At 42.6% G+C, this 15,191-nt stretch overlaps 1 protein-coding gene and 1 long non-coding RNA gene across 2 annotated transcripts in view; one reads left to right on the top strand and one right to left on the bottom strand.

The window, feature by feature from the left end:
- LOC135876878 (uncharacterized) overlaps positions 1-6,035 on the top strand; it is a 44,042-nt gene extending 38,007 nt beyond the window's left edge. The window contains exon 2 of the long non-coding RNA XR_010561320.1: positions 5,471-6,035. This is a non-coding gene — a long non-coding RNA (uncharacterized LOC135876878). The remainder of the gene's footprint in view (positions 1-5,470) is intronic.
- The window catches only part of SENP6 (SUMO specific peptidase 6), a 165,544-nt gene that overhangs the window by 126,032 nt on the left and 24,321 nt on the right, over positions 1-15,191 (bottom strand). The window contains exon 2 of the mRNA XM_065402243.1: positions 13,369-13,462. Within this exon, the coding sequence (XP_065258315.1) occupies positions 13,369-13,462 (94 nt within the window). The remainder of the gene's footprint in view (positions 1-13,368; positions 13,463-15,191) is intronic.

Genomic DNA, 15,191 nt, shown 5'->3' with positions numbered 1-15,191 from the left:
GTATTAAATTTTAGAGACTGAATACAAATTCCATTATCCTCATAATTTGTTTATAAACAATGAGATTTAGAGAAAAGCCATAATCCAAATAAAAGAATGCTCAATTTTACCATCATCCAAAAACTTTACACAAAGATAGGGCTAATGATTAGCATTAAATTTACCCTCCAAAAAGCTGCAAGCAATCATATGTAATGTGTGTCCAGATCACACTTCAACCAAACTGAAATTTAACCTTGCTGAAAATCATTCTGCAGAAAACTAAGAGGTTGTTATTATTGCCTATTAAAAGATCCAGAGAAGAATCATTTCACAAGAAATTTCAAATATGTTAATAAACAGCATATAAAGATGCCTTCTCTAGAATTCAAGTGAAATGATGATAGCTCTATGAATTAATTGATCTTTGGTTGAAAAAAAGTGACATTACTAATTCATCACAAAATTCTGGAGATTAAAAACCAGAATCTTGTCATAAAGTGACTGCTTTAAACAAGATTCTCAACCAATTTATGGGGCAAGCTAAACATTTTACTAACAGATAATACACAAAGAACTAGCAGGTATATGTGAGGAAGTGAATAAAAGGAATAATCTACGATTAGAAAACTAAAAGGAATGCCATCTGACTACATTATCCATCCAGTCTGGAATACAGGGAAGCAAATACTTATCCTCCCAAAATTAACAGAGGGGGCTTTTTAAACCTCTTATAAAAGAGCTTTAGAGACTAATAAACCAGATAGTAGAAAAACTTGCAAATTATATGAAAAAAGCCAACCCTCTCATATTTCAATTTTTTTATAATGAGATATTTGAGCAGAAAGGAACCAGTCTTCACCATAAGAAGTATGAAAATCAGCAGAACCTTGGGCTATTATAAACATACCAATAAATTATAAATATGTAAAGACAGACTGATAGGCCTCTCACAGATGTGCTTAATGTGGTATTAAAAGGGGAATCAATACCAGCTTCTTTTCAACAGCTTGCAGTAACTTATTTCTAAATCTGGAAAGGACCTTAGTGCATGCTCATTACATTTCTTTATTAAACTTACACACAAAGAATATGGTCAACGTATGCCTGATCAACATCAAAATATTGCCAAGCTACAAGAGAAACTAAGTAGGATTTATATATAGTGGCTATTAGGTTAAGAATGTTATACTGGGCCCTGTTCAAGAAGAACCCTCTCAACTTCTCTTATTAGTGTGGAGGAAAAGGCATTTGACAGGGTATAGTGGCATTAAAAACCAAGTCAATGCCCTGGGCACAGACCTGCAGTTTATTCAATGGATAGAAACATCACAATTACAACCCCACGCAACAACTGATATGCACCTCTACCCCGATATAACGCGACCCGATATAACACGAATTCTGATATAACGCGGTAAAGCAATGCTCCGGGGGGACGGAACTGCACACTCCGGCGGATCAAAGCAAGTTCGATATAACGTGGTTTCACATATAACGTGGTAAGATTTTTTGGCTCCCGAGGACAGCGTTATATCGAGGTAGAGGTGTAATGTAAATAGATACAGTTCGAATACTTTTTCTCTCTACCAAGGACACAACGCAAAGATGCTATCACCACTTATTTTCCAGAGCAATGAAATCACCTACCTATATATGCGCAACAAGAAAAAAAAAAAAAAAGTACTGGAGAACAAAATGCAAATATATGTCTTTTATTTGTTTCTGACCTATACCAAAAATATGCTATATGACAAAAAGAACGAGGCGTACTTGTGGCACCTTAGAGACTAACAAATTTATTTGGGCATAAGCTTTCGTGGGCTAAAGCCCACTTCATCAGATGCATGCAGTGCATTTTATATATATATAAAAATAAAATCTTCCTACTGTATTTTCCCACTGCATGCATCTGATGTATATATGTGATGTGTATATATATATATATACACACACACACACACACACACACACAGAACATGAAAAAATGGGGGAGACTAATCAATTAAGGTGGGCTATTATCAGCAGGAGAAAAAAAAAACTTTTGTAGTGATAATCAGGATGGCCCATTTCAAACAGTTGACAAAAAGATGAGAGTAACAGTAGGGGGAAAATTAGTATGGGGAAACAGTTTATAGTTTGTGTAATGACCCATCCACTCTGAGTCTTTATTCAAGCCTAATTTAATGGTGTCCAATTTGCAAATTAATTCCAATCCTGCAGTTTCTCGTTGGAGTCTGTTTTTGAAGTTTTTTTGTTAAAGAATTGCAACTTTTAGGTCTGTAATTGAGTGTCCAGGGAGGTTGAAGTGTTCTCCGACTGGTTTTTGAATGTTATAATTCTTGACGTCTGATTTGTGTCCATTTTTTTTTTTGCGTTGAGACTGTCTGGTTTGGCCAATGTACAGTAACTCCTTGCTTAATGTTGTAGTTATGTTCCTGAAAAATGCGACTAAAGTGAAACGATGTTAAGCAAATCCAATTTCCCCATAAGAATTAATATAAATAGAGGGAGTTAGGTTCCAGGGAAATTTTTTTCACCAGACCAAAAAACTATATATTATATATTATATAGATATACAGTATACGTTTTAAACAAACAATTTAATACTGTTCACAGCTATGATGATTGTGAACCTTGGTTGAGATGGTGAAGAGGGAGGGATATTTCCCAGGGAATGCCTTGCTGCTAAATGATGAACTAGCACTCAGCTGAGCCCTCAAGGGTTAACACGTTGTTGTTAATGTAGCCTCTCACACAAAGCAGGGGAGACAGCATAGGAGACATAGACAGACACACACCTTGTGGGGGGGGGGGGAGAAAGGAGAGAGGGAGAGATGCACACTGACGCTTTAAGTAAGCTTACCCACTCTTAAGTGCATTGTCTTTTTAAGTGGATCAGGAAGTTGAGACAGCAGCTGTTGCCCCAAGCTCTCTCTGTCTCTCTCCATCCGTGTCCCCTCCCTGCGCTATATGGAGAAGGGGTAAGTGGGGTGCAGGAGCGGGAGGAAGGAGACACCCTGATATTAGCCCCCCCCTTTTCCCCCTGCACAGCAAGCAGGAGTCTCTGGGAGCAGCTCCAAGGCAGAGGGCAGGAGCAGCACATGGCGGGGGTACAGCTGAACTGCCTTGATAGCATGCTGGGTGGTTGCAGCACAGGGAACTTAGGGGAGCAGGGAGCGGATAGGGGGGCTGCCGGTCCACCCTGGTTACAAGCCCCCACCAGCTAGCTGCAACTGGCTGCTCTTCCTGCAAGCAGTGGACAAAGCAGGCGGCTGCCAAACGACATTAGAAAGGACCATTGCACAACTTTAAACGAGCATGTTCCCTAATTGATCAGCAACGTAACAACGAAACAACGTTAACCGGGATGACTTTAAGTGAGAAGTTACCGTACATGGCAGAGGGGCATTGCTGGCACACATCACATTGGTAAATGTGCAGGTGAACGAGCCTCTGATGGCATGGCTGATGTGATTAGGTCCTATGATGCTGTCCCTTGAATAGATATGTGGACAGAGTTGGCAACGGGCTTTGTTGCAAGGATAGAGTTCCTGGGTTAGTGTTTTTGTTGTGTGGTTGCTTGTGAGTATTTGCGTCAGGTTAGGGGGCTGTCTGTAACTAAGGCCTGGTCTACACTAGGAGGTTATGTCAAATTTAGCAGCGTTAACTCGAATTAACCCTGCACCCGTACATACAACGAAGCTATTTATTTCGACATAGAGGTCTCTTGAAATCGATTTCTGTACTCCTCCCCGATGAGGGGAGTAGCGCTAAATTCGACACGGCCATGTCGAATTAGGGTAGGTGTGGATGGAATTCAACGCTAATAGCTCCGGGAGCTATCCCACAGTGCACCAATCTGTTGACGCTCTGGACAGCAGTCCGAGCTCAGATGCTCTGACCAGCCACCAGCCACACAGGAAAAGCCCCGGGAAAATTTGAATTCCTTTTCCTGTCTGGCCAGTTTGAATCTCATTTCCTGTTTGGACATCGTGGCGAGCTGAGCAGCACTGGCAACAATGCAGAGCTCTCCAGCAGAGGTGACCATGCAATCGCAGAATAGAAAGAGGGCCCCAGCATGGACTGATTGGGAAGTCTTGGATCTGATCGCTGTGTGGGGCGATGAGTCCGTGCTTTCGGAGCTGCGATCGAAAAAACGGAATGCAAAGATCTACGAGAAGATCTCAAAAGCCATGACGGACAGAGGATACAGCCGGGATGCAACGCAGTGCCGCGTGAAAATCAAGGAGCTGAGACAAGGGTACCAGAAGACCAAAGAGGCAAACGGATGCTCCGGATCCCAGCCCCAGACATGCCGTTTCTACGAGGCACTGCATTCCATTCTAGGTGCGGCCGCCACCACTACACCACCACTGTCCGTGGACTCTGACGATGGGGTATTGTCGATGGTCGCTTCCTCGGAGATGTTCGCGGACGGGGAAGATGAGGAAGGAGATGAGGAGGACGAGGCAGTCGACAGCGCTTTCAACCCTGATTTCCCCGACAGCCAGGATCTCTTCATCACCCTCACGGAGATCCCCTACCAACCCTCCCAAGGCGGTAACCCGGACCGTGAATCAGGGGAAGGATCAGTAGACATTTATTTTGAACAGAATAGGAATGGTATCTTAACAATGGGTTTTTCAGGATTAGTTTGCCCTAGGCGCTTTAGTTTTTAGTCCTTGCCAGTGCAGCTACTGGAAAATTCTTTCAATATGTACGGGGATAGAGCAGAAATCCTCCCGGGACATCTCCACAAAGCTCTCCTGGAGGTATTGTGAAAGCCTTTGCATCAGGTTCCTGGGGAGAGCGGCCTTATTGCGTCCTCCATGGTAGGAAACTTTTCCGCGCTAGGCTAGCAGCAAGTACTCCGGGATCATTGCCTCGCAAAGCATGGCGGCATACGGCCCTGGTGTTTGCTGGCATTCATGCAGCATGCGGTCTTTCTCTGTCTCCGAAATCCTCATCAGAGTGATATCACTCATGGTGACCTGCTTTGAATTAGGGGAACGTTAGTATTGGGACTGATTGCCTGTTCCTTTACATAACTGTAACCGGCGGTTTACAGCCACGCGGTGGAAGCGGGACAGGGGCAGCATGCAGGGATCTTTCCCAGGGACAGCCGCGAGGGGGGTGGGACAGGGGTAGAGTTCATGCTGGCTGGATTGCAGGCAGCAGGAACTGGCCAATGCTAGGAGCATTGCTTGGAACGTGAAAGGAGGGCACTGCTATAAATTAAGCTTTAAGCAGCCAAAATTCTACGGCTTACCCTGTCCGCCTGCTAGCCGAATTCCGTTGTCCGGCCCCGCTTGTGTGAGATGTACAGCAAGACACCAGGCACTCAATGGGAAGGCCGAAAATTTGACCTTGTACTGAGTGCGCATGTGATAGGTGCTGTGCATTGTCTTGTTCACACAGAAATACTATATTCATTGTTCGCAAAACTGTATCTTTGTGAGGAATTCACTCCCTTTTTCCCATCCCACAGCTGCGAGTGTCTCCCGAGCTACCCCGGCATCCCCCTCCCAGAGGCTGGCGCAGATCAGGCGACGAAAGAAAAGGACACAGGACGAGATGTTCTCAGAACTTATGGGCTGCTCCCGAGCCGAGGCGGCACAGCAGACCCAGTGGAGGGAGAACATGTCGCAATACCAGCGATCACACAGCGAACGGGAGGACAGGTGGCGGCAGGAAGACCAGCAGGTGACTCAAACGCTGCTTGGACTAATGAGGGAGCAAACGGACACGCTCCGGCGCCTTGTAGATGTTCTGCAGGACCGGAGGCAGGAGGACAGAGCCCCGCTGCATTCTATCTCTAACCGCCCTCCCCCGCCACAAAGTCCCATCCCCCCCTCACCCAAAGTCCCAAGAAGGAGGGGCGGCAGGGGCCGTGAAAAGAGTCACTCCACCCCTGCAGACTGCTCAAGTAGCAGAAGACTCTCATTCCCAAAGATTTGATAAGTCCTTTCCTTCACTCCAAAAGCACCTCACCCAAGCCCCCGTCTCAGTTTCATCCCCTGTGTAGTTGTTAATAAAAAATACGTTTCTGTTAATTACTGTTTCCGTCATGTTCTTTTAGAGGAGAGTGTGTTTGAAGGGGGGGGAAGGAGGTTGGTAATCGGAGAGGACAGTCACCTTTACCAGGGTACAGACCCGGGGGCAGGTTCAACAGAAGGTCACACACACATTGCAGTCACTAGGCACCCTGGTCAGTCTGGGAGGTGGTTTTCATGTTCTGTGTGGGAGGGCTATGTGAGTTTGTGGCGGGGGAGGGCGAAAAACAGATCTTATGCAGCAGTCCTTAGCCTGGATGACAGAGCCACGCAGCAGGGGATCTGTAACCGCCCTCCCCCGCCACAAAGTCACATAGCCCCCACACACAGAGTCCCGAAAAGGAGGGGTGGCAGGCTCCGTTGAAACAACCAGTCCACCACTGCGGACCGCTCTAGGAGCAGGAACCTGTCATTCCTCGAGTTTAGAAGCATCCTTTCCATCACTACACCCGCTCCCCACCACAGTCTGCGTCCCTGTTTCAACCCTTTACCACGAAATCCTAAGAAAACGGTGTTAATGAACAAAGTTTCATTTATTTTATTTTTAGAGGTGTGTTGGAAGGGGGGGAAGGGGGTTGGTAACTGGAGAGGATAGTCAACATTAACTGGGTAAAGAAACGGGGGCAGGTTCAGCTTCTGAATAAACAAACTTAATAGTCACAGGTTACCCTGCTCACTCTGGAACCTAGCTTTCAAAGCTTCCCGGATGCACAGCGCGTCCCGCTGGGCTCTTCTAATCGCCCGGCTGTCTGGCTGGGCGTAATCAGCAGCCAGGCGATTTGCCTCAACCTCCCACCCCGCCATAAACGTCTCCCCCTTGCTCTCACAGAGATTGTGGAGCACACAACAAGCTGCAATAACAATGGGGATATTGGTTTCGCTGAGATCAGAGCGAGTCAGTAAGCTTCTCCATCTCCCCTTCAGATGTCCAAAAGCACACTCCACCACCATTCTGCACTTGCTCAGCCGGTAGTTGAAGAGTTCTTTTTCACTGTCCAGGGCGCCTGTATAGGGCTTCATGAGCCAGGGCATTAGCAGGTAAGCTGGGTCCCCAAGGATCACTATAGGCATCTCCACATCCCCAACAGTTATTTTGTGGTCCGGAAAGTAAATACCTTCCTGCAGCCGTCTAAACAGACCAGAGTTCCTGAAAACGCGAGCATCATGAACCTTGCCCGGCCATCCGAGGTTGATGTTGGTAAAACGTCCCCTATGGTCCACCAGTGCTTGCAGCACCATTGAAAAGTAGCCCTTTCGGTTAATGTACTGGCTGGCCTGGTGGTCCGGTCCCAGGATAGGGATGTGAGTTCCATCTATAATCCCATCGCAGCGAAGCCATCTATGATCACCTGCACATTTCCCAGGGTCACTACCTTTGAGAGCAGTAGCTCAACGACTGCGTTGGCTACTTGCATCACAGCAACCCCCACGGTAGATTTGCCCTCTCCAAAGTGATTCGCGACTGACCGGTAGCTCTCTGGCGTTGCAAGCTTCCAGAGGGCTATGGCCACTCGCTTCTGGGCAGTCAGGGCTGCTCGCATCCGGGTGTCCTTGTGCTTCAGGGCAGGGGACAGCAACTCACAAAATTCCAGGAAAGTTCCCTTACGCATCCTAAAGTTTCGCAGCCACTGTGATTCATCCCAGACCTGCAGCACTATGCGGTCCCACCAGTCCATGCTTGTTTCCCGGGCCCAGAATCGCCGTTCCACAGCATCAACATGACCCATTGCCACCATGATGTTCACGGCGCGGGGTCCCGTGCTTTGTGAGAGGTCTGTGCCCCTCTCAGACAATGTCCTCACCGCGCTGCCGTAGCCTCCTCGCCCCATTTCTCAGCATCTGCCTCTGAAAAAGGTGAATGATAAGGTGCGAGGTGTTGACAACGGCCATAACTGCAGCGATGATCGCAGCGGGCTCCATGCTCGCAGTGCTGTGGCGTCCGCGCTGTCAATCACCAGAAAAGTGCGCGAACTGATTGCCCGGCGGCGCTTTCACAGAGGGAGGGCGGGAGTGAGGGTTGAATGACGACAGTTACCCAAAACCACCCTCGACACATTTTTTGCCCCAGCAGGTATTGGGGGCTCGACCCAGAATTCCAATGGGCAGCGGGGACTGCGGGAACTGTGGGATAGCTGCCCACAGTGCACCGCTTCCAATGTCGACGCTTGCCCCGTTAGTGTGGACTCACAAAGTCGAATTACTGTCCTTAGTGTGGATACACACGTTCAACTTTGTAATATCGGTTCCACAAATTCGCTTTAAGTAAAATCGACCTACTCTCGTAGTGTAGACATACCCTAACTCTGAGCTCCCTAATAAAGAGATACAGTGGTTGAGGTAATATATTTTTATTGGACCAACTTCTATTGTTGGTGAAACAAGTTTTCAAGCTACAGAGTTCTCCTCCGGGTCTGGGAAAGGTACTCAGTGTCACAGCTAAACACAAGGTGGAACAGAATTTAGCACAAGCAGTTAACACTATTTAAGGGACCACTCAAGGTCAAGTGGCACTTAACACCCCTGTACCCATGGGGGGAGAAATGGAGGGAGGAGGGTTGGTGGGTTACAGATAGTTGTAACAAGCCATAAATGCAGTGTCTTTATTAAGACCATGATTTTTAGTGTTGAGCACAGTTATGAATCTAAGCTTCCAAGCTCATCTTTTGAAAGTGTTGTACAGATTTCCCCGAGGACTAAATCGGTCAGACATACAGTGATCGCTCTGAGGGGGAAAAAATAAAGTTGTATTTAAAATTATTTAGAAAACTAAATCAAATCTAGAGAGCTAGGAAGGACAGTTACTGTCAAATTGAATATTTTCCAGAGATTTCTCTCCAAAACTTTGTCAACATTTGTAACAAATAAAAATGTATTAGACAAGCATAACATACTAATAAGTTGTTAAAGGGGATAAACATCATTAAATGAAAGCCGCAATACCATTTCGACAAAAATAAGGGAGGTAGGGATTAAAGAAAAAGGTGGAACAGATAGACGAACACAGACCTAACATGGACAACTAGAAGTAGTTTAGAAAAAAGGCAGACTCTTAAGTCTATATAGTCACCCTTGAATCAGTACAACTTTAAAATTCTGGGATAACATACAGTAAACTTAGCTTCCCTTTCCATATCTGCTATGATTTCCACAGAGAGAAATTTAGTAGGGCTATGTAGCGGGGTGGCTACCCCGCTCCTGCCTGAGGGGTTTAAAACAGCCCTGGCAGAGGGCTGGGGCAAAGGGAAAAGCTACTGGGCTGATTGGGGAAGTAGCCACAGCTGGGCCACGCCCCAATCAGGCCCCAGCTGGCCCTATATAGGAGGCTGGGAGCCAGGCAGCTCAGGAGTCTCTCTCTGCCTTCAGAGAGAGAAGGGCCTGGCTGCAGGGAGCTAGACAGGGTACCTGTGGTGGAGCAGGGCTGGGGACAGGCTGAGGAGCTGGGGAGCCCCAGGCTGCGGCCTAGCAGAAGGCCAAGGGGTACTGGGGGTTGCAGAGGGCAGCCCAGGGCTAGGCCAAGGCAGCAGGTCCAAACCCTCCTTGCCAGTGATGAGTGGCCTATACTGCAGTTTGCCCCAGGGAGCGGGGGCTAGTTGGTGACTGGCAGTGGCCTAGTGCTGAGGCAAGGTGGGGATAGTGGGTGGGGGTTCCCCTGGGAGGGGAGACCTAGCGTGTGTGTGGGTACTGCCAGGGGGCAGCACCCAGGGCAAGGGGCACCGGGGTCCTGGGAGGGACACGGGGGGCCAGTGCAGAGGACAAGGTGGATCACCGGCCTGCAGAGGGTGCTCCAGAGGCTGGTGAGCTAATTCCCTGGACAACCAGCAGGAGATGCCGCAGGGGTGAGTCCGGACCCTCTACAGGCTATCAGACTATTAAAAAAGATAGTCGCAATTAATTGCAGTTTTAATCAAACTGTTAAACAATAGAATACCAATTTAAATTTATTATACAAGTACTGTAGCATAATCTCTATCATGAAAGTGCAACTTACAAATATAATGGTTTTTATTTTTTACTTAACTGCGCTCAAAAATAAAACAGTATAAAACTTTAAAGCCTACAAGTTGAAGCATGAAAGGGCATACCAATGTTTAGCATATCTGGCATGTAAATACCTTGCAATGCCAGTTACAACAGTGCCATGTGAACGCCTGTTCTCACTTTTAGAAGAAGCAGGCATTATCTTCTGTAAATATAAACAAACTTGTTTGTCTTTGCGATTGGCTGAACAAGAAGTATGACTGAATGGAGTTGTATGATGTGAACTGAAAAATACCATTTATTTTATTTTTTACAGTGCAAATATTTGTAATTAAAATATAAAGTGAGCACTTTACACTTAATATTCTGTGTTGTAATTGAAATCAATATATTTGAAAGTGTAGAAAAACATACAAAAATATTTATAATAAATTTTAATTGGTATTCTATTGTTTACAGTGTGACTAAAACCGCAATTAATCACAACTGTTTTTTAATTTGTTTTGCGATTGACAGCCCTAACATTTAGATTTTATTCTGAGCTCAAGGTCAGGGAGGTTAAGATATGGGATGTAGGAAGTAGGTGGGTCATAGATTCGTATTTTTTTTTCTCTTCACAAAAAATAAATACAGAAATTAAAAACAAGCTTAACAACCTTCAACTACTTTTGTATTTACATTTGAAGAATTATATTCTATGTAGCTTAGGGTTCTATCAGCAGCTACATATGTAAGATGCAGATAAAATTCAAACTCCTAGCTATAGGAAAAAGCAGAAATAGAAAGATGGTTTCTATCAAAGAATTTTTGAACACAATGAACCTTGTATACAGCTATACCTTTATAAAAATAGACTATATGCAAAAAAAGGAAGAGGAATAGGAAAAATACAGTTACAATACTCAATAGCTTCTATATGTTATACAAAAGAGAAGAAAACTAGGTGGTTATGAATCAGTGGTATCAAACCTGTGAAAAATTCATAAACAAATCTGCAAACATGTTAGATTATCACTGATCCAAATAAAAGCTGAGTCCTGTAGTATATGAAAATATAAGACAATACTTACACTGCTGTCTGTTGGACCTATTTTATGGGAATGTACAACCATTCAGAAATACTGGTTTAAATCAGAGAACAGATTCACTATGAAAACATGTACTACCCAATGACTCTTCAGAGATTTTACCGGGACTACCACTAAATACAAGTCTCATTCTATGCTGAGAAGTCATCTTCTGAAGGCAGCCAAAGGCTAGTAGGAAATTATTGGAAGAAAAAATCATCTCCTGGTGTATCATCTTCATTTTCCAAGAGGAGTAAAAAGCAAAACTAAACAGCCAGCATAAAAAAAAACACCCAACCAAACAATACTTCACACTAAAATGAAATAAATTAAACTATTAAAATTGGCAATTTAAAAAAGTGTTAAATAGGACAGTAAGGAAATTAATTATGTATTATTTTTGTGAAACCTAAGTGAGACCTTTTAATGAAGGCTTTTCTAAATTTCTGACAAACCTCCATTTCAACAAGGGGATCTCAATGCTTGCCATTCAATGTACATAGTATTTCTAGTAACTTAACATACTATGTGTGTTAAGCATGCATACCGTGGGGGAAGGAGGAGATTGTTTTCTTGTATTTGCTTCCCTCATAGCTTCTTCTGCCTGATTTTGTCCTTCCACAGAATTTTGCCACTATTGATATAAAGCCTTTTCACACACTACTGGAACAGTATTCTTGGGTCTTTCAATCCAAAGACTCTACATCTATTTTCAAATGAGATTTGAAAATATCTCCCCTCTCTAGTTAAATTTGGCACTTAAAACAAGAATTCAACCTCTGCTTGCTAGGCATAAAAATAGAATAGCATCAAAATTACAGCATTTTAAAAAATTAACTAAAAACTAACAGATTTGCTCCTAAATTCTCTGAAATTCAGAGAGGGAGTCCTTTAAGAAATTTAGCAAGCTACTGTTGACTTTTTAGACCCCACTGAATGATCTTAAAACAAACAAAAACAAAACAAAACCAGACAATTTATCCACACAGTTAAAACTCTCTGAAGTTTTGTATAGTGGGTACATTTGGGGAGAAAAAAGGATGAATTATCATATTTATTGAAGATCAGATTTTGCTGTTTAATTCATAAATGAAAGCTTATTATTCTTCAGCAAGACTGACACAATCTCCTTCAAAAGGTTCCATGAAAATTTCCCTCCTCCAAAATGATTGTCATCTCCTTTTGGCCTCAATGGGACTGAGAAAGGTTGCCTTTCCAAAAATGCCTCCATTCACCTACTCCTCAGAGTGTTCCTCTCCCCATACAGGATAGAGGATTATCATCTTGCGGAGGACAGGTAGGCTTCACTCCCTTTGGGAGCAATAGGAAGAGTGCCCAATTTGAAAGAGGGCGATTCTTCATGAGTTTCTCTAAAGCAGAAGATTTTATTCTTCATCTTATACATTAACTTTCATTTTTAAAATTCAAAGAAAGGACCACAGTCCTAAATATTTCTTTTTAAAAAGCTACGCTATCCACCAGATATCCTAAACTGCAATTTAAAAGTCATACTATGCATCTTCAAATAATTAGAAATATGAGATCATTCTCTGATTTCTCATTTACTGTTCATGTATGAACCTTGTAATAATTTTTGGAAACCAAGAAATTTCCCAGACAAAAAGCTACATTAAGTTTGAGAAAACATATCAGTCATTTAGAGTAAAATATGTGGGAAAGATGAGATAATTATTTAAAAAAAAAAAAACAAGTATTACAAACCAAACAGGTATGAAAGTGCACAGTTAGGGAACAAAGACAACCTCTCCCGTGTTTAACAACATGGAGTTGAGGGGAGAATCTAGTTTTGTTTTTTAAAGCCTGTTTAATCTAACCTGAGACTACAAACACTAAAATGCTTTAATCATAATTATATGGTTATTGCAGAAAGGCACTATAGGGCAGAGCTAGGATTGTTTGGATATCCTAACTGTGTGTGTCTTTACCTTACCTTTCATTTAAATTTAACCGTCAATTCTGAATTTCCTGAATTCGTATTGTTTGTTTTGGGGATAATTACAACATCTCTGCCAATTATTTTACCTAAATTACTGATTTATATCTTAACTCTATTTGAATGTATTTTTTTGTCTAGGAATAATTAAGAATGACAAGTTCTTCCAAAATAGATTTTTCTTAAATTAGTATTAAATTATTGAAGAGAAAGTTAAGGATCTAATTTTCTACACACACTATTATATACTACAGTTTATTAATAATTTATAAAAAATTAGGTTTCTATAATTAAGCACTTTTATGTTCAATAACCTAGATAAAAATATCCTTACTCTTTCTCTGCATCTCCTTCACTTTCTTCTGCGTGATCAAAGCTCCAATTATTTTTATAACCTCCATCTCTCTTGGATTGTGATCTATTCAAAGCTGAAATGAAAACAAGTTAAAATAAGTCTTGATTTCAAACCAGGTCACGAATCAATTCAAACTAGAAGGGTAAAATAACATGGTACTATATCCCGGATATTTAGTTAATATAATCATTCAAGTATCATTTGACAAAATAAGGTTAGTGATTGCAGCACAAACTTATTTTTAGAATGTGCACAACTATATACTAAAGTCTTTCAGCATGTTGATTAAACTAACACTGGAACATGAGATTCAAAGTGAAAAAGCATTGTGTTTCTGTAAGTAGCTGCACACTTTTGACACCACACATTATTATTAAAAGACTGCTAACTGAAGCAGAAAAAGACAACTGCATACCGTTAACTAGTCTAATCAGCCATTTGGTTGACAACATTCACACTTTTAAAGTTTACTCCTTGTATACACATTGTATACCAAGCATAGGTCAGTCTCTCTGCATTTTTACTCTGTCAGTCTATACCTCAACCAGGCACAAATACACTCCATTTATTTTTCCAGTTACACTTTTCAAATCAACCATTGCTTTATTTAAATAATCTGGTAAGTAAAACCTTCTAGATGCAAATGGTCAAACTGTATACAATCGTAGACCTAGTAGCTGATGATAACCACTAATGAGAATGAAGCCTTAACTCTCCTGAGGAACTAGAAACAAGGATATAATTAAGTGTGTACTGCAAAACCAAATTTTCTACAATGTAGGTAGAAACCTATTGCATTCTGAAATGAACCTAAATTTTTAGATCCTCTCATTCTAAGGGAGCACAATTTCAATGTTTCAGAAGAGTCGTCACCTCTGGACATTTTTCACCCAAATATTCCACTGACCAACCAATAATGCCATGACAGTGAGCAAGGCAGTTTTACATAAAGACAACAGTCATACAGAAAGAAGGTTGAGCTAATTCCTCTCTGATTGGCATGCAAGAGCAAACTGCAGGAGCATTCAACTGAATAGGTGATTCAGTTTTCCTGTGGGGATGTAAAGTTCCATGAGAGGGTAAGGGTCACGATGGGACACTTGCCTGGCAATAAATCATGGCCTTATGTAAGGCCCCCTGGTGGTTACATAAGATGAGGCCTTATGTAAGGCCCCCTGGTGGTTACATAAGATGAGGCCTTATGTAAGGAACAATTGAACCAATCGGTGTGGGGCTATACATGTGATAAACACATGATTCTCCTTCTTGTCCAATCGGTAGATGTGTAATTATAGCCTAATTGTGTTATGTAATGTTGAGAGACTATAAAAGAAAGCTTGTAATAAACAGATTCAGAGTCAGCTTGATTCAGCTTGCAACCACATTGGTCGTGTGCTTTATCCGACCCGCATCGGTTCCCCACAAATGGTGACCCCGACGTGATTCGGCTTGGACATCAAGGCAGCTGATTAAAGCCTAAAAAAGAAAAGGAAGGTACTGAAGATGAAAATGAGTAAACTTCCAAAAGCAATAATGCAAAGAAGAAAAAGAAGAAGAAAAAGCATGAGAGGAATAATACAGCTCGGGTGGAAATAAATGGAAATGGTAATCATAATGAAGAAGAAAAACAAACACATATAAAGAAACAAAAACGTAAACATGCAGAAGAACCTTACACCAGAACAAAAAGAATGAAATATATAAAAACATCTGCAGCCACAGAAACTGAAAAGTGAGGATGCAGCCATGGAAACTAAAGAAATTGGGGATGCAAATAAAGACTGTCCAAATTCTCCTGTATG

The sequence above is a fragment of the Emys orbicularis genome, chromosome 3 (genome assembly GCF_028017835.1).
Source record: "Emys orbicularis isolate rEmyOrb1 chromosome 3, rEmyOrb1.hap1, whole genome shotgun sequence".
NCBI lineage: Eukaryota > Metazoa > Chordata > Testudines > Emydidae > Emys > Emys orbicularis.
The sequence above is the reverse complement of the archived record's forward strand: the minus strand, read 5'-3'. Positions and strand labels throughout refer to the sequence as shown.